The sequence below is a fragment of the Carya illinoinensis genome, chromosome 13 (genome assembly GCF_018687715.1).
Source record: "Carya illinoinensis cultivar Pawnee chromosome 13, C.illinoinensisPawnee_v1, whole genome shotgun sequence".
Taxonomy (NCBI): Eukaryota; Viridiplantae; Streptophyta; class Magnoliopsida; order Fagales; family Juglandaceae; genus Carya; species Carya illinoinensis.
The window spans coordinates 28,560,785-28,581,509 of record NC_056764.1 but is presented as its reverse complement, the minus strand read 5'-3'; the positions used below and the strand labels follow the sequence as shown (position 1 = coordinate 28,581,509).

At 31.3% G+C, this 20,725-nt stretch overlaps 1 protein-coding gene across 1 annotated transcript; it reads right to left on the bottom strand.

Annotated features, from left to right (window-relative positions):
• Positions 1-8,461: 8,461 nt before the first annotated feature.
• Positions 8,462-9,654, bottom strand: LOC122291107. The gene is made up of 2 exons (XM_043098755.1): positions 9,315-9,654; positions 8,462-9,174 (listed from the first exon to the last, which is right to left on the bottom strand). Exons 1-2 carry the CDS (start codon positions 9,652-9,654, stop codon positions 8,462-8,464), a joined length of 1,053 nt encoding a protein of 350 aa, XP_042954689.1.
• Between the last annotated feature and the right edge of the window lie 11,071 nt (positions 9,655-20,725).

Sequence of the window (20,725 nt, the reverse complement as noted above, 5' to 3'; positions counted from 1 at the left end):
TTTAATATGTATTTAAAATTTTTTAAATAAGCTACAGTACTACATTGTAGTGTCATGTCAATTAGGCAAAGTGAGTGTTATAAATGAAAGGATATAAAGCATTACTTTTTCATATATGTGTAAATATAAATATAAATATAAATATAATGTTTTTTTTATAGAAGAAAATGCAAATAAGATTTTATTATATCAATTACGGGCTGCAATCCATCCCATCCTTGTTCAACTTTTGACTAAGAATAATTCTATTTGAATGTTTATAATATATTATTTATATAAATATTAAATTTTAAAATTTAAATATCACGAATCAAATTATGTAATGTATATAATATGTAGTATAAAGATTTTTAAATAACACTAATAATTAAGTGCGTGTTTGAAATTGCGGTAGGAAATATAGTTTATAACTTTAGGACTTATAGTTTATAATTTAAGTAATAAGTTCTATTATTAAAAAGTTATTTACTTTTTAGTAACCATATGTTTAAAGTACTTTCAAACATGTTACGTTTGTTTAGAAATAAATTAAAAAAATATTTTATTAAGTAGAAATGACCATTATTTGAATTTTTAAAGATTATGATTATATTTTTGAAAGTTTAAAAGTTGTAATTATCTTAAAGTTATATGGATATTTTTGTCTATTAACAGTCTTTTTAAAATTTAAATTACGTTCTGCATTATTGAGAAAAGTACGTTTTAGAAAAGTATCAAAATTATGTTTTTCCTCAAACGTACTTTTTAGTTTATTTGAAATTAAGAGTGTTTTAATACATAACACCTAAACGACTTAATTTTTTTATTAAAAAACTTTTAAGAATATTTAAGCACTTTTTGAAACTCTTACCATAACTCCAAACAAACCTTACGTAATCGAGCCGATTATGAAGCCATTTATTTTTTGGATCTCATTGAGACCCTAAATCCTAAATTGGATTTGGATTTCAAAATTGAAATCAATATCAATTCCACAATAAATATAGCCTTTATGATCAACAAAATTTCAATTCCAACTTCAAATTTACAAATAAATTTCAAATTCAACCGACTCACTCCATTCTTGCCACGTGAACTTGTGCAATGGTGTGAGTTGAGAAAGCCTATAAGTTTAACCTATGCCGAGAAAGCCTGCAATTCATAGTGATAAAAAGAGATTTTGCATTGGATGAAGAGACGGAGAGTTCGGTCGGGCGAGGTGGAGACATGACACAAAAATAAAAGGAAACGATTTACAACGAGGGAGAGAGAGAAGAAAGACCAAGGAAAAAGAATATTACCGCGAGGGTGAGAGAGAGGAATATGGAGATACAATCATACAAGTAGTGAAACGAAGAGGACGACGTATTTTATTGAGGTAAATTGTGAATAGTAATAAAATATTTAAATTGAGATAAGATGAGTAAAAAAGAATTTATATTAAAATATTTTATAGAATTTTAAAAAAATAAGAAAAAATAATTGAATAAAAATATTATAAGTTAAAATATTGTTAAAATATAATTTTTTAATATAATTTTTATTTTGAGATTTGAAAAAAATTAAATTATTTTTTGTGTTTTGTTTGAAAGTTTAATGATTAATTGAAGAAGTTGAAAATTTAAAATTGAAAAATATTTATATTTCTAGTATTTAGATATTAATATGAGATGAAAATATCTCTCTATCCAAACCAACCTCAAATGAATCTACAACAATAACAAAAAGTATTGGTGGCATGATGTCGTCGTTGAAGGATGAGGGCCAAGTGGCAAAGGGTGAAATGAATAGATATCAAACAATTGAGACAATAAGATGTTGTTTAGATTGAAAAATACTATCATATTGTTTCATTTTATCATTACAATTTTTTTAAATTCTCATACAAAATATAATAAACAATATAACTTTTTTAAAATCATCTAAAATCATTTTACCTTATCTAATCATCCAAACAACCTTGTTTTAGGTTAGATCTAACTTTTTTACATAGACATATGTAACAACAACTCCTTCTTAGAGATTTTTTATTTTTATTTTTTGAATAAATTCTTAGAGATTGAATAAGTTGGTAGATTTCATAGTTTTATATATAAATAAATAAATAATATAAAATCTAACATTTAATAAAAATGACTTTATCATATAACTTTAAAACTTGAAAATAAATAAGATATCTTTCAAAATGTAAAAATTATCCTATTAGTTACACATCAAAGCAACAACTATTTATACGCTGTATAAATTCCTATCCCATTTACGAAACTTTCTTTTTCTAAATACATAGCAAGATCGGTCATATTTATCAAAAACAAATTCACAAAATACATCACAGCTCAAAGAAAAAATCTACACAACCTCCCAACACCCCAACATCCCACCTTTTTTTAATTTTTTAATAATTTTTTAATTTTTTTTTTGAATTTATTCTTTTTAAATTAATTTAATTATTTTATTCATTATTTATATATTAAATATTTAATAAAAAATAAAATAATAAAAATTTAAAAAAAATAGAGTATTGGGATGTTGACAGATTGTGTAACAAAACCCCAGCTCAAACTCTATCACATAACCCAACCTAATGCTACTCAATCTCTCCTTCCTAAGTAGTGTCCTACTCTACAACTTCATTTTCATGATTATTTGAACGTTTAAAATATTAAATATAAAAACAAGTCTAATACTCACTTATACCATATATCAATAATTCAATTTCTTTTGAAATACCATACAAATCCAAAACGTCTCAATCAAACATCAAATCAATTTTCACTTTCCATATGTCAAGACACATTATTACATCTCATGTGTTAGGGTTAACAATATTTTCGACCCGATTCCACCCATGACAGCAAGTTGTAAATCAATGGCACCACTAAACATACTATTAATGGAACCGATTTGGCATTGCAACCCACCCCTCTCTGGCATTACGACATTGCAATCTACCTCTCTTTTCGGTACCATCATTGTTCAGTCATTAGTCATTACGTGTTTTCACACACAAAAATTTGATTTCATTTTTACTTCCTTTTTTATTTCATAAACATTTTTATTATTATTTTTAGTCAGGAAATGAAATATGCATTTTCTTGGATCAAAAGTACTATGTAATTCATGCCATAACTTTGCATGAGGAAAGTTACTATTTTTTTTTTAGAAAAACATATACATGATAAATTGCTGTCATCTCAAACTTGAATATGAATTTTTGACATCATACTTATAGCACATTTATAATGAATAGGATGTCCAATATAGGCTATCAAGAAACGCTTACACATTATATATATTTACTACTACATAGAAGCATTTGTATAAAAAGGGAGCATTTTAGGTGGAAAAGTTTTTAAAATCAAGTTTAGTAGTGCATCGGTTCTTCAAAAATTTTAAGACCTGGTTTGAATGCTCAGATGAGATACAAACATCTAAGCTATACGGCAATCTAGTCTGCCTCACCAAACGGTATGTCTAGAGTTTTTATTTCATCTCTAGGTTTTGAAATTAATAACTTATATAAACAGTAAAAAGTTAAATGAATAATATAAAAGTGACAGAAAACCTTAAATGAACAATACAAAACTGACATAAATAGTAAATGAATAGTTCAAAACATTAAGTAAATAGTACAAAAGCACTATTTTCTTCTTCAATTCCTACAATCCTCTTTTCTTTTCTTTTTTTTCCATCTCATTCCAAGACCATTATTTCTCCCTATTCACACCTCTTCCCCGCTGCCAGAATCCACCATTTTAATTTTTGATGGAAATGTAGAGTAATTTCGGCCAATATTAAAATATATATATTTTGAGATATAAATTTATTTATGGTATATTTTTTAATTAATTATAAATGTTAATTTTTTATTAATATATTTATAACTATTATTCAATAATTATAAAATGATTTTCAATCATTAGTAGGACTCACCCCTTTATCAAATCTTAAAAAATAAAAACTTTCTCATCCCATTTCACTATCCAAACACATATTTTTTTACAATCTATCTCATCTCATCTTAACTCAAAAATCTCATTATTATTAAAAAATTTTTATCTCATCTTATCTTAATAACATAACCAAATGAGACCTAAAAATAATTTTGGAGAACGGGGTGTTACAAAAAGGAAGTAAAATATTTATGTCACTTTCTCTTCACTTAGACATCAACCAACTTAAGGCAAATTCTCAATCCTTCAACTTCATTTATGTTACGAGTCAAACCCACTTGTTTCAATCCCATCCTCCATGACCTTTATTCCATCAACTGTAGAAATCACAAATCAATACATGATCCTTCGGTCCTGTTTGGATATACATTTCAGATAAGATGAGATATTTTGAATAGTAATAAAATTTTTGAGTTAAAATGAGATGAAATAGTTTATAAAAAAAATATATGTTTGGATAGTGAGATGAGATGAGATAGTTTTTAATTTTTGAGATTTGAAAAATATGTGAGTCCCACTATTTAATGAGGTAGCCGAATTGTATACTATTTACGCACAGTTCATGTTAGATTGTACTGTTCATACACTGTTTATATACTGTTCATATACTATTTGTGTTAGCTTTTCACTATTTATATACTGTTCATACACGGTTTGTGTTAGCTTTTCACTATTTATATACTGTTCATTACTTCTTTTTAAAGAAATATTTTTAAAATTTAGAAATGAAATATAATGTGTTTAAATAGGAAAAATTAGTGTACGGTACAGATGAAATGTCTGTTGGCCATCCAAACCGGGCCTAACCTTTAGAACAAGCTATCCAACTTCTGTTTATACAAAAATCAAGTTTTGTTTTACAGTACCATAAATAGTAACTAAATCAAGTCTCCAGGGTATGGAGGTTTTTAGGCGACTAATTTATAGTGTTCAATGCTGGAAATGGATGAAGTGCAGCAACAATTAATCCAATTAAGTTTCTGCCATGATTAGGAAGCAAAGAAAAAACTCCATTATTTAGATTCAAATTATTTCACTGGTCAGTATTTATAAACTAATTTACAATTATTCATAAACTATCTCATCTCTCTATCCAAATAATCATGATAATTGGATAGCTGAAGGTCATGCTTGGGTATTCTATGAACAAAGTAATGTAGTGTCATTACAACATTATGAAAAATTATATTCATCATCTTTAAATACCACATGTCACATTTATTTATTTATTTATTTATTATTATTATTTTCTTTTATCAAATATATAATATATAAATGATGAATATAATAATTCAATTAATTAAAGAAAAATAAAAAAAAAAAAATTCTCTTACATTATACCCCACTTTTGAATCTGAATTTGGCATTGACATGCTCTTTTGGTCACTACACTCACTCGTTAGTATTTAATGCATGGCCTGACATTAGCCGGAGACCGGTATTTTCCATGGTTCGCGAGAGCCAGACACGTTTGATAACCACCATCGATAGCCGATATTTGAATTTTGTCTCGCTTTTATTTGTTATTTAAAATTATTTTGAATGGAATTTGAAGTTCTAGCAGGGTAATAGAAATATATTCATGTGTAAACTTTTCATTAACTCGCACGTGTACTCTAAGCCACGTGTTGATTCTCCTATTAATTAACTAAAGAAAGATATAATCAACAAATGAATTAAAATCAGAGCCGGTCCTAAATATTTTTAGAGTCTACCTTCTTTTTAGAAATCCAAACCGAAATTCACCGCAGAGGAAGGTCCCTCATCTCAAATGCAGTTTCGTGTTGCATTTTTTAGTTGGTGTTTTAGTTTTAGTTTTTGTTATTCTGGTCAAAGCATGGAGAAGGTTCTATTATAGGAGTACCCTCTCCTCCATTAGAGGATGAGACATGATTTTCCCTCTCCTCCTTTTAAGGGTAGTTAGTGGGTTTCCTTCTCCCCATTTGGAGGATGGGGTTGGATTCATTCTATTCCTTTAGAGGTTGGGGATAATTATCTCTATTTTTACAGAGTCTTATATATTTTTTAAATAAATCAGAATTGAAATCTCTATTTTTAAGGAGTCTAATATCTCAAAAGGTTTTGTTATTAAAGAGCTTATATAAATTAAGACAATGTCCATTATAAAGAAATTTGTGTACTGGCAAATCTCAAACAGATGAATAGTTTGACTTTTAATCTAGATTTTTTCTTGTATTTATCAATTACAGTTATAATTTCAGTTTCATTGAATGAAATAAAATTTATTTCTCATAAAGAAAAAAGAATTAAAATGAGAGTTACTTAAAATCCAAGAATGTAACCACAAAAAACTTAAGGAGTGATTTGATAATTAACTCGTTTGTTGTTTTCTAATTAATATTATACAACAATGGAAAGTAGCTAAGGAAGGATTGGTCATACACGTTCAAAATTTTGGAGCTGGCGGGAAATGCTTGTTAATGGTGCCGAAAGAAATATGAATACTTAATTCAAATAAATTCCTATACTTTTAAAAAGTAGGAGATATGATGACATACACCATATCATGGTGGAATATTGCCTTTGATTTTATTATCCCATTAGTATATGCGCTTTGGGTTTGACCCAAATGTTTAATAGATATAAAAAATTTAGAAAAGTAATTAGAATTTCGCTATTATTTTATATTTATCTCGTTTTGCTGACGTGACATTATCAATATTTAATAAATCTTAAATCGTAATATTGTTTTAGGTTAATGATACTCCCATGTAACTAGGTTTTGATTGCACAAAAATTTAGTGGTTTGCAATTTTGAATTGATTTAAGTGGAAAAGAACTACCAAATTAATCCAACCATCTTATACATGATGACGATCTCTAATTTTATTGATAGCTTTGATTTTTATTTTCAATCACATCAAAGTCATAGATAATATTTAAACATTTTTCGTATAGGAATGACTTAAATTTGGCTTCGTTTGGTTATACAATTAAGATAAGATAGAATAAAATATTTTGTTAAAAGTTGAATAAAATATTATTATAATATTAATTTTTAATATTAATTTTATTTTTAAATTTGAAAAAGTTGAATTGTTTATTATATTTTATATGTTTCTCCATGTGTTTAATTTTTTAGTTAGTATTTTAGTTGTTGTTATTCTGGTCAAAGCATGGAGAAGCGGCGTTTAATGTTTTTTGGTTGCTAGCGACCACCAAAAGTAGCGACGAGTGATTCACACGTGCGGCTCAAAGTTTGTGCGTGGCCCCAACAAGACACCACACAGAGAGCTCTGTTGTCACCACGCCAGGCGTTTATGGGGCCAGAGACTTCGGTAGCTTCAAGATCAACGATCCGGCACACTCCTAACATGGCGCGTGTCTTTCGCGCCACTATAGTCTCCTTGCTCAATACTTTTTTTTTTCAGTTTTCAATATTATTTCAAATTTTTGTTTTGTTGTATTTTTGTTTTTTAATATTTCCTACATATTTTTATTCCATTATGTGTGTTAGGTAAATATATATATATATTTTTTAAAGGCTATTGGTCATGTTGTCTATTACAGGAGTACTCTCTCCTCCTTTAGAGGATGAGAGATGATTTTTTCTCTCCTCTTTTGGAGGATAGTGAGTGGGTTTCCTTCTCATTTTTTGGAGGATAAAGGTCGGATTCCTTCTCTTCTTTTAGAGGTTGGGGATGATTATCTCTATTTTTACAGAGTATTATATTTTCAAACAAATCGTAATTGAAATATCTGTTTTATAGAATCTAATATCTCAGAAGGTTTTGTTATTAGAAAGCTTATAAAAGTTAAGACAATACTCGTTACAAAGAAATTTGTATACGGGAAAGTACCAAACAGATGAATAGTTTAATTTGCAATCTAGGTTTTTTCCTATATTTATTAGTTATAGTTGTAATTTCAGTTTTATTAAATGAAATGGAATCTATTTCCCATCAAACCAAAAAAAAAAAAACAATTCAGTTTTATCGAATTAAATGAAATCTATTTTCCATCAAACAAAAAAATAAAAATCAATTAAAATGAGAGTTACTTAAAACCCAAGAATGTAACCACAATAAACTTAAGGAGTGAGTTCATAATTAACTCGTTTGTTGTTTTCTAATTTATATAATACAAAAATGGAAACTAGCTAAGGAGGGATTGGCCATACACGTTCAAAATTTTGGAGCTGGCGGGAAATGCTTGTTAATGGTGCCGAAAGAAATATGAAATATGATTACTTTATTCAAATAAAAAAGTAGGAGATATGATGACGTACACCATATCATGGTGGAATATTGCCTTTGATTTTACCATCCCATTAGTATATGCACTTTGGGTTTGACCCAAATATTTATTAGATATAAAAAATCTAGAAAAGTAATTAGAATTTCGCTATTGTTTTATATTTATCTCGTTTTGCGGACGTGACAATATCAATGTTTAATAAATCTTAAATCGTAATATTGTTTTAAGTCAATGATACCCATGTAACTAGATTTTGATTGCACAAAAATTTAGTGGTTTGCAATTTTTTTTTTGATAATCAGAATAACCTTTCATTCAAATAAAATATCCTTACAAATAGCAAGTTTATCAAGCCATAAAGCTTGATTAACAAAAGAAAGACAATAATCCCACCACATACAAATATCATCAATCAACCAAGTATGTCTTGCCAAAAAATAAGCCACCAAATTACGTAAACGGTTGACATGCACAAGTTTAACTTCTTGAAATCCCTCCATAAGCCTTTGTATGTCTTGAAGAATAAATGCAAAATCTGTTAAACATACAGAATTTTCATTCAAAGCATTAACCAAAACCAAACAATCGGTTTCAAGCATAATTTTTGGGACACCCCATTGAGCACACAGCTGTAACCCTCTAAGAAGTGCAACTGCCTCAATGAACTCAACAAAAGATACCTCTTTCTCTACCTTAGAACAAGCCACGACAACCTCACCATACTGATCCCGCAACACCACCCCAATCCCGACAATAGAATGTTCAGGAAAAGTGGCCCCATCAATATTCAGTTTCAGAAAATCATTTGGAGGAGGATGCCATCTTACTACCTTAGTAATCTTCTGATTTGAAACATCAAACAACTCCACCTGTGCATATTCTTGTTGTAAAGAAAGAGCATTATTAACAGTCACATGAATATGCATAGAAATATTCTCATAAATCCTTTTATTCCTTCTATCCCAAAGGCCCCATGTTATAGCTACAAATCTGGCCAACAGAGAATCGGACCCTCTTACACGGGCTAAATTTGCCAGATCCCAGAAGGACAAATCTCAGATTGCCAGATCTCAGATTGCATGTTATCCATTTGAGAACAAAAAACCCCCCACACACTCCTTACTTCCGAACAAAAATACAAAGCATGAGCAGCATCTTCCATACCTTGATTACATAGCACACAGGTAGCATCATCCAATACATGTTTCTTCTTCAGATTTAGGTAGGTTGGAAGCTTCTCCTGACACACTCTCCATGCAAAAACCTTCATCTTTTTAGGAAGTTTCAGATGCCATAATGACTTCCAAAACACAGCCTCAGATCTGCCACTAGAAGACTGCCCATTTGAAAGATGTTGATTCTGTTGAAGATTTCGATAAACACTCTTAACAGAAAAACTTCCATTCTTTTCATGACTCCAATACAAAGAGTCTTCAGAATATACAGAAACTTGTAGTTTTAAAATCTTTTGAACTAAATTTGGATTGAATAGAGCTCTCACCATATGAACATTCCACCAACCTGTGCTTCCATCTATCAAAGAATGAACTTTTAAATTTTCATCAACCTCTATCAAAGCTTAGACACTTGAACACTCCGGTAACCATGGATCCTTAAATATACGAACAGTTTGCCCATTCCCCACACACCACCTACAGCCTTTTCTCAAACAATCAAGAGTTTCCCAAATTTCCTTCCAAACATAAGATGAGTTAGCACCAACTTTGGCTTCAAATAAACTTGAGTTCGGAAAATACTTGGCTTTATAAACTTTGTAAAGAAGAGAATCCTCATTTCTTAAAAGCCTCCACCCTTGCTTAGCCAAAAGGGCTAAATTAAATAGATGGAGGTCTCTAAAACCCATCCCATCTTGGAATTTTGAAACACACAACTTCTCTCATCTACACCAATGTATTTTATTTTTCCGAGATTGATCACCCCACCAAAATTTAGCCATCATCATCTCTAACTCATGACACAAAGTTTTAGGAAACAAAAAACAACTCATGGCATAAGTAGGAATAGACATAGTTACAGCTTTTATGAGCAGCTCCCTACCCCATTGAGATAACAGATTCCCCTTCCATACCTGTAACTTCTGCCACACTCGCTTCTTTATATCAGAAAAAGCTTGTTTTTTTGACCTCCCAACCATGGGAGGCAGCCCTGAATACTTCTCATACTGCTGTGTAAAGCCGCCACCCCACAACTACATAATATCTCTTTTCAGGTCATCATTCACATTTTTGCTAAAAACCATAGAAGTTTTTTCCTTATTAATACATTGGCCCGAAGCTCCCTCATACTTGTTCAACAAAGATTGGATCTTCACATTTGTAATCACATCAGCCTTACAAAAAATGACACTATCATCTGCAAATAACAAGTGGTTTATTATAGGAGCACCTCTACAAATCCTTATACCATCCACCTCTTCCCTACCAGCATTTCTTTTCAGCAAAGAAATAAGACCTTTCGTGCACAAAAGAAATAAATAAGGTAATAACGGATCCCCTTGTCTAAGACCCCAAAAAGGGATAATAGGGCCTTTAGGACTTCCATTGACTAAAACAGAAAAAGAAACTGTTCTAACACACTGCATAATTAAAAAAATCAGTTTCTTATCCAAACCAATGGACTCCATAATTTTTTCTAAGAACAGCCATTCCACCCTATCATATGCTTTACTCATATCAAGTTTGAGGGACATAAACCCATTCCTACCCTTTCTCTTAGTACGAAGAAAATGCAGCAACTCGTAGGCAATAAGAACATTATTCGAAATCTGTCTACCAGGAACAAACGCGCTTTGAGAATCAGAGGTAATATCCGGCAAAACTCTCTTAAGTCTATTTGCAATGACTTTAGAGAGAATATTATAGAGCACATTACATAGACTAATGGGACGGAAATTTGCTACCTTTGAATAAGAAGCTTTCTTAGAGATTAGTGTAATGAAAGTATGGTTTAAACCACTAAGAAACATTCCAGAATTCAAAGCTGAAAGTAAAGCATTGGTGATGGAGTTACCTAACACTCCAATATTTCTGAAAGAAAAGAGGAGGCATACCATCCGGCCCAGGGGCCTTAGAAGGGTGCATCTGTTTTAAAGCTACCTCCACCTCCTCAGCAACATAAGGTTTTAACAGTTCCTATTTCATCTCAGCAGTGACTCTGGCCTCAACACCCAAAAGAACATCCTCCATATCCACACGATCTACAGCAGTGAACAGATTATGAAAATATTCAGTAATTAAGACATCCATCCGATCCCCTCTTTGCCAAAGACCAGACTCATCTTGCAACTGCATAATACTATTCTTTCTTTGTCTAGTGGATGCCTTAGAATGAAAATACCGGGAATTACAATCCCCTTCTCTGAGCCACTTCACCTGAGATCTTTGCTTCCTCATTAACTCATCCATTTCAAGCCATTTTTGAACCTCAAGACATGCTTGTTTATGTTCCTCTAGAAGATTTGATCTAGAGTCATTCTCTTCTAAGCATTGAAGCCTCCTTTTAGCAATAGCTAAATTTTTCTGCACATTTCCAAAAGAAGCCTTATTCCATCTACCTAACTCTGTAGCACAGCGAGAAATCCTTCCCATAATGTAATCCATAGAAATAGGACCATTTCTCTGGCACCAAACCCTCTCAATAATCGAAGAACATTCATTTTCGCCCACCCACATAGCCTTAAATCTAAACAACCTCCTACTCCTCCTTCTAAACAAAGCCCCTTCAGTATCCAACCATAATGGAATGTGATTGGAGTAGGCTGCAACTCCATGTGTTACTCGAAGGTTTAGAAACATATCACACCACAAAGAATTGACAAGAAATCTATCTAACCTTTCCTTCACTAAACTCTCCTCTCCCCTACGATTACTCCAAGTAAAAGGAGGCCCTACATAACCCAAATCTCTCAAGTGGCAATCTGATAAGACCTCTCGAAACTCCCTCATCTGTAAATCACTTCTTATGTTTCCACCTAATTTCTCAGAATGATCTAAAATTTCATTGAAATCCCCAAAAACTAGCCATGGTAAAACAACCCCACGGCCCAAAAATTTCAAGAGCCTCCAAACTTCAGACCGCTGCCCACTATCGGGATGACCATACACCCCTGTCAACAACCATTCCACCCCATCACAGTTTTTAATAGATGCATGAATATGATTTCTAGAATAACTAATCATCCTCATATGAATATCATCTTTCCAAAAGAGAGCCAAACCTCCACTTCGACCCACACTGTCAACACCAAAACAACACCGAAAACCCAATCTCAACTTACAAAAATCCAACCGGCGTGATGATAATTTCGTTTCTTGTAGAAACAAAATTTTGGGATCTTCACTCGTGAGTAAATCACGAAGAGTACGAATGCTCCGTAGGTTCCCAAGCCCATGGAGATTCCAAGTTAAGATTTTCATTGAGCTCGGCGGGGCTGATCATCAGCCACCGCCGCTCTCTTTGTAAGCACCTCCACCGAAATAGATGAAATAGAAGAGGGTTTACCTCGTTTAGCAACAGCTTCCACAATTGGGATCCCCTTCCTCTTCTTGCCATGGTTTGGAAACCCTTCGAACTGAAGAACAGAAGTTGCCTCATCACCCGTCACCGAACTGCCTTCATGCGCCTGGTGAGCCTTTGTTACCCGATGGGCCAAAGTCAAAGCCCACAAACATATGAGGGGCCTCCAAAACCGGAACATCCATAAGCCCATCTTCCATTTGATACGCTTGAACAACATTGAAGTCAACCGTTTCAACCACATCCTTATTTGAGCCTGCTTCATCCACAGGAGATTCCAAAACAGCAGCCCCCTCATTCAACGCAGACGGCGTAATAGTCAAACAGATGAAGATTCTTTGTTTGCAGAAATATCAGCCCCTTCAAAATTCGGATTTCTCACCCCCCCTGAATCCGTAACGGGTAGACCTCCACTACCCTTTCTGTTAGCAACCGTCCGTGACCTAGACTCAACTGGAGCACCCGTAGTCGCCCCTGTTGTAGCCGTAGCCGCCATTGTAGAAGCACGTCCTCCACCCCTACGAGAAGAAAGGAATCCCGCTCGTAGCCATGGACCATAAGGAAGCCTCTGGGAGTCAACTTGGTTTTCATCAATATCCTCACACTCATTTAAAGAATGACCCAGTACACCACAGTGAAAACATAAATCTGGAAGTCGTTCATAAGAGAACCGTACCCAACAGGACACCCCCTCCTTCACAATCATACGCTTCTGACGCAAAAGCGGTTTGGAAATATTGATGAGAACCCGGACTCTCATGTATTCTCCCCACTCCATCTCACCATTGTCTAAATCGACTTCCAAAACCTCCCCCAATGCACCCCCAACTAATCTCCCGATGTACTCATTACGGGCCATTAACGGTAAATCAAACGGACCCAAAAAGGAGCATGCACCATATCTATCTTGCCAATCTACAACCTACCATCAAATTCTTTCAACAAAACCAGATGCTTATCGAAAGACCACGGACCCTCACGCATAACCTTGAGCTTATCCCTTATACCATCAAACTCAACCAACGTAAACTCAGAATTGAGATCACGAAATTTCATACCCTTGACCAAATGCCAAACTTCCTCATCGTTTGCTTAAACGCCTCATGATTATAATGCTTCTTGATCAAAAGCTTCATAATCAAACAGCTCGCCCCACGTTCTAAAACATCCCTCAGCCGGCTAATCTCCATTGAAACTGCTTCATTCTCCTTCTCAATTAATGACAAACTTGCATAAAGTTCATCTAAGGCATCCGCCATGCTGAAAGCCTCGTACGAGAGACGAGAGGAAAAAAACCCCTACTCTATCTAGAGAGAGGAGAGAATCAATTAACTATGAAGAAGACCGCAAAACTCTCACCAAATTAACTCTATCCAGAGTGGTTTGCAATTTTGAATTGCCTTGAGAGGAAAAGAACTACCAAATTAATCCAACCATCTTATACATGATGACGATCTCTAATTTTATTGATAGCTTTGATTTTGATTTTCAATCACATCAAAGTCATATACAATATCCAAACATTTTTCATATAGGAATGGCCTAAATTTAGTCTCGTTTAGTTACACAGTTATTATAATAAAAGTTGAATAAAATATTATTATAATATAACTTTTTAATATTAATTTTATTTTTAGATTTAAAAAAGTTGAATTATTTATTATACTTAATGTAAGAATTTAATAAAATTGTAATGATTATATAAGATGAAGTGAAATGGTTTGGTTTTATGTAACCAAAACAGCTATTCTTTTGATATGGTTTTTAATATGTATATAATCAATAGGAGGCCTAATTTTGGAATATTTATTTATAATTCATATAAAACCCTACTACCTTAACCCCTCTCATATAGAATATAATCTAAGCTGGTAATAAAGTTAACCCCATCACAATCCAAAACTTTTTCATTGTCATGGAAGAAAAAACTATAGAAACATCTAATGTGGATGATGACATGCATCCATTCTTGCTCAATCTGAAAAGAAAAAAAATGACTTTTTTATATGGTGAATTGCTCATTCTAAAACAAATTTGGGAGTTGAAATGTTGCCAAGTATTTAAATACAAATAGCTATTATATACTATGCTTTTATATTAATCTTACTTTACTTGCGTGACTTTACCCCATGCTTTTTGGATCAACTTGATCTTACTTTTTCGAGAAAAAAAAGTTATATTATTAATAGGCAATATCCATTAATATAATGAGATGCGAGTGAGATATGAGCATAGTATATAACATAATTTCTCCATGCATGTATATGTATACCTTGTTCTAAATCTTCTGCATTGTAATGCTAGTCAATTGAACCGAAGTACGAGAGAGCGTGAAAGTTGGGGAAGTACCATGCATACCTCAACTCTACAAGTTCCTTCTTTTATTTCTATTATGTTTGTTTTTGTTTTTATTTTCTACGTTCTTTAATTGTTAGGTGATGCTAGGATGCCTTCTAAATATGCTTCCAAAATTGCCTCTTAGTGTATTTTAATTGTATTTTTGTATTTTTTTTAATATTAAAAAGAAATACACAAATTCACTAATGGTAACTTTTTTAAAAATTAAAAAAAACACTAAAGAGCAGTTTTAGTAGGGGTGGTAATATATTACACGACCTGTTAATCCAACATGAACACGACATGATAATAGTGTGTTAGGATTTAGTTTTAACGGATTCGGATCAAAACATATTGACCCCGTTAAGACCTAATTACTTAATGGGTTGATAACAGGTCAACCTGTTTTGACCTGTTATGACGAGTTAAGAAAATTAAAATTAAAATTATATCCTTATACCTAAAAGTAAAATTATTATAATTTCAATTTCGATATTTTTGTTGTTTAGATTGTAATTTTGAGCTTGTAATTAGTTTTATAATTTTTATAGATATTATAATTTTAACATTTATATAAAATTATGCTAAATTTAATCAGGTCGAACATGTTAATTTCGGGCTTATTTAACCCATTTACATAGACAATTTGAAACAGACTGTATTGTGTCGTGTTAACCTATTTCATAATATTCATTAATAGATCAAAACGAGTTGATATAACACGACCCGTTATGTTAATGGGTCATGTTAGGGTTTTAGATTTTGACACGATAAGTTTAACGGGTCGGGTTAGGGTTGACCTATATAGTATAATATACATGCTTTGATACGACACGAATACGACCTATTAACACGATTTGACACCCTTAATTTTTAGGTTACGTTTAGGTTGCGAAGTGATTTTAAATATTCTATAAATAATAGTGAAAAAGTAATTATAAAATATTAAATAGTAATACAAAATAATAAAATGTATGTCAAAATAATAACCAATAATGGAATATTTTCAGAAGATTTCACTACCCAAATTAACTCTTAAAGACCCATTTAGAGAACACTGGCATTTTCCTAAAATGTTCAACAAGACAAAAGCTGCTTAAAGGTTAAAAGCGTAATGTTACATATATTTACTTTTGCGTACTCTTTGCATACTTCATTGATATGATTGGCTGGATTAATTTTTTTTAAACACAACCAATCATATCATTAGAGTACACAAAAGTGACTGCACATAAAATTTGTAAAGTTTAAAATGAGTGATCTGGTCCTTCTAGGCATGTTTTCTGTGATACCCAAACTCCACACCCAGAAGCAGTACAATCTATTCAGCAAATACGATTTTTTTGTTCCGCCACCAAACCCCCCTTCCCTTCCCTTCCATTCCCTTCCCTTCCCAACGAATGGGTAGCCGTACATGTCCATGTTTTAGCACTAATGGTATATCCTTGTTAAACGGGATATGATATACAAAAATTTAATTTACAATTATTTTTATATACTTTTTTGTGCACTTTACTTATATGATTGACTGCATATTAAAAAAAATTGATGCAGCTAATTACATTAATAGAATGCATAAAAAGTATACAAAAGTTTATCTAGCATTACTTTAGCCTGATTTGGATTAAGAGGTGATCTCATATCATCTCAATTCATCTTATTTTATCTTATTTTATCATTATAACTTTTCTAAATTTTCACACATAAAATATAATAAACAATTCAACTGTTTCAAATCTTAATTCAACTTTATTAAATCTCAAAACAATAATAACAATATTTTTATTTCACTTTTATCTTTAATTTAAAACCATCTAATTTTATCTCTCAATCCAAACTAGGTCATATGTTGTTTGTATGGATCTCACTTTAGAAAAATGAAAAATAAAATTATTTTTTTTAGTATGACCTATTATTTTATAAAGAGCTTATACAAAATTTATCTATTTAAAATTTATATATAATATTATGTTTGTGTGTATATATATATATATATAAGTATGTGTGCTGTAACATTCCCATTTTATGGCAAGGGACTGATAAGGACACGATGAGCAATGTGGAGGAGAGAAAGGTAGATGACCAACTCCTCTTTTATCATTTTCTTATAACTCAATTGGCTATCTATCCTACCCCTATTGGCTATCAATTGTCATTCCAGATTGTTTCAGATTTTAGCTGACCTAATTCGCCATCAGACAACATAAGCATTGGCCATTGAAGCCTGGTGATAGCGACGACTTTTGCGTAACTATTACGTATATAATTTATATATTCAGCATTATCGATATAATAAAAGAAGTAATAAAATGCTACTGATATTTATAATTTTATTTATATGAATATACATATTGACTTGTCAGTTAAAAAATTTTAAAATTTAATTTACAACTCAAATTAAAAAAAATACTAATAAAATGAGATTGTTGCTCAATAAGGTATAATAATATTGTAGTTTATACATAAAATTATACATAGGTGTAGCACCATTCTAAAAAATAATTTTGATGCGCATCAATAAATTGTTATTTTATTATTTATATTTTAGTATCGCGAAAAATTGATTATGTCATATTAATATATAAAGTAATGCTATATACAGTCATAGACTTTGTAAGTACTGCGCAATCGTTTTGAAAAAATGTGAAATTTACTATTAAAAAATTAAAATATTTTTATGTAAATTCCGTATTTAATTATTTTTTTAGAGAAATAATGAGACATTTACATACTCTACGACTGCAATTATCATTTCTCTAATATATATTAATTGTCTATCATTTTTCAACACCAATTATGGAAAACCTTTTGTATCATTTGATCAATTAGCTGCTTGACCTGATGCAGTATTTCATTTTTGGGATTATAATTTCCAGCTTGAAATTGAAGAATAACAAGGCAATAGAAAATAAATTAATTAATTAAAGAGAATCTACTCCAATCAACATCATCTTTTTCTCACCTTCTTAATAAACTAGCGTAGAAATCAGACATTATTTGAGAAAGAAATTAAGACATCATGCATACGTACATACGTTTCTTAAGTACGTACTCATCGATGAAGAAAGTTTCGAAATTAACGATATATATTGGGATCTATATGAGAATCTGTCCCCAATGAATGCCTTCGATGAGTCTTTGACGCCCCTGATCTTATCAGCCAATAATTAAGGAAAGATAGATGTAGGTACGTATATTTTGCCTTTGGCCTGATTTTTTTCATAAATCATCTCATATTTTTTTATCTAATTATTATAATTTTTTAAACTCTAAAATAAAATATAAAAATTAATTTAAAAATTTTAAATCTTAAAATAAAAATTACATTAATAAATTATATTAAAATAATATTTTATTTAACTTTTATATTTTATTTTATTTTATTTTATCTGTTTAACCAAAAGGTAACTAGAGCCAAACTTGGGACTTTAACAAGACTATGGCTATGTGAATTACGCCATTGAATGTGGGATATGCATTTTGAAACAAAATATGTGTATTCGGCCATCACTCAACGGATTTAAGATAATATCAAATTAAGAATTTGATTAGATTATTATCTCGATTTGATTTAATTATTATCAAATTATTATATTTAGTTTTCATAATTATCAAATTAAAATGTGTATCGTGATAAAAAAATATTTATTTTATCTTATTTCTATTTAATTTTTTTATAAACATGGACTAATCACAATTGAGAATATTAAAAATGTAGCTCTTGAAGTCTTTTTTCTCTCATTTCTCTGATTTATTTCTCTCTTCTCCCTTTTAATTTTTATTCTATTATATTTTCTATCCCATTCCAACAAGAATTTGACTAAGTTTTTTGTTTGCTGGGCGGGGAAGGGCTTGGTTTACTGTTTCATGCGATGGAGGTTAAGATAAGTTTGGGTATTGAGATAATCTTAGATAATTTGTGAATAGTAATAAAAAAATATTAATAAAATATTAAATAGTAGTGAATAATAATGAAAAATAGTAAAAAGATAATGATAAAATATTGAATAATAGTAAATAGCGGTTGAGTGATCCACTACAAGAATTATGGTCATTTGCATCGCAAGTTTTGGTTGCAAAAATTAGGAAAAATCGATGCAAATATCTTTTCGTATCAATTTTTAATCGTTGCCAGTTGGATGCTATTATTTAGTTATTTTTAAGTTTTAGTATCCGTTTAATGAAATGGTTGCTAATACCTTACCTTTTGCATCGATTTTGATACGTTGAAAAAAACCCAAATTTGGTTGGAATTACTCATCCCAACCACCTATGTGTTTGGATGCGAATGGATATTTGCATCCATAATAAATCGATGCAAAATAGGATAGTTGGATGCAATCAGTAAAGGTGAGTTCATATGTTTGTCCATTCGCATCCATAATAACTCAATGCAAAAATATTTTTTGCATGCGAATGGACATTTGCATCTAGGCCCGAAAACCGACATCCTTGGTTCGGTACTGACTACTACTGCGCCGAACTGACCGTCGACCGACCACCATTTCCCCTTAATTTTGCCGACCGAGAACCGACCGTTCAAGGGGCTGGAACCGGCCGGAACCGATTTCAGTCGGTTCACGGTCGATTCACCGGTTTGGGCCAATGTTTTGGGCCTCTTTTGGACCCCTTTTCAGAAGGCTTTTTTTGCTCATTTCAAAGTTTTTGGACTTTTTCTACTCAATCTAGTGAATTTATTAGTCAATATTCACAATATTTTAAATTTTTCTTCTTGTATTTTTAAAATTCATTACTAGTTTTAAACAAAAAAAATAATATTGTTTTAGAAACTAATAATAGTAACTAGTAAGTAGTAATTACTAAATAATACTTTAAAATCTAATAAGTTAGTTAATAACTAACTACTAAGTAATCAATAAAAGTATCACTAAATGAGTAGATGTTTAATACAAATACAAATACAAACCAACACAAATTGTTTTAAGTAATAAACAAGCAACTAACACAAATTAAACATTAAAATCTTGGATCTTTAATTCTTCATTCCATATTCGAAAAGTCTTCAATCTTCAATAGTTGTGACGCCTGATTGTGCTCTCATTTCTATATAAATATGAAAAAAAAATTAAGATTAAACATCAAATATTAATAAATTTGGATAATCAATAAATAAATGAAATTAACTTATAAAAATAAATTAATATTGAATGAATACATTACTAGATTCTACTACAAAACTCTCCACATTATCCATGGTCTCTCGAAGATCAATTGGCGCCGACGGATGTCGTAATCAATTCTGAGTACAAATAAGTGCCTCAACTGTTTTCGGAGCCAATGAACTCCGAAACTGATCAAGTACACGCCCTCCTGTACTAAATGCTGATTCTGAAGCAACAGTGGAAACATGCATGGCTAACAAATCTCGTGCAATCCTTGTAAGTATAGGATAATTAACCTCATTCTGTCTCCACCAGATCAACAAATCAAAAGATGAACTGAGTGCCTCACAACCATCTGATAAATATCGATCCACCTCTGTTTTAGCAGCAACTGATTCAATCTCGTTATCTGGCTCATACCAATCTATATACAATTGTGACTCTTCTTCACTTTCTACTGAGGGTATAGATGTCGAAGCGGGCACATGTTCTCGACTACTCGAATTAGAACAAAATGTAGCATTATACTCATCGTATAAGTCGAATAGTAACTGCCTCACACTAGACACCAAATGTAAT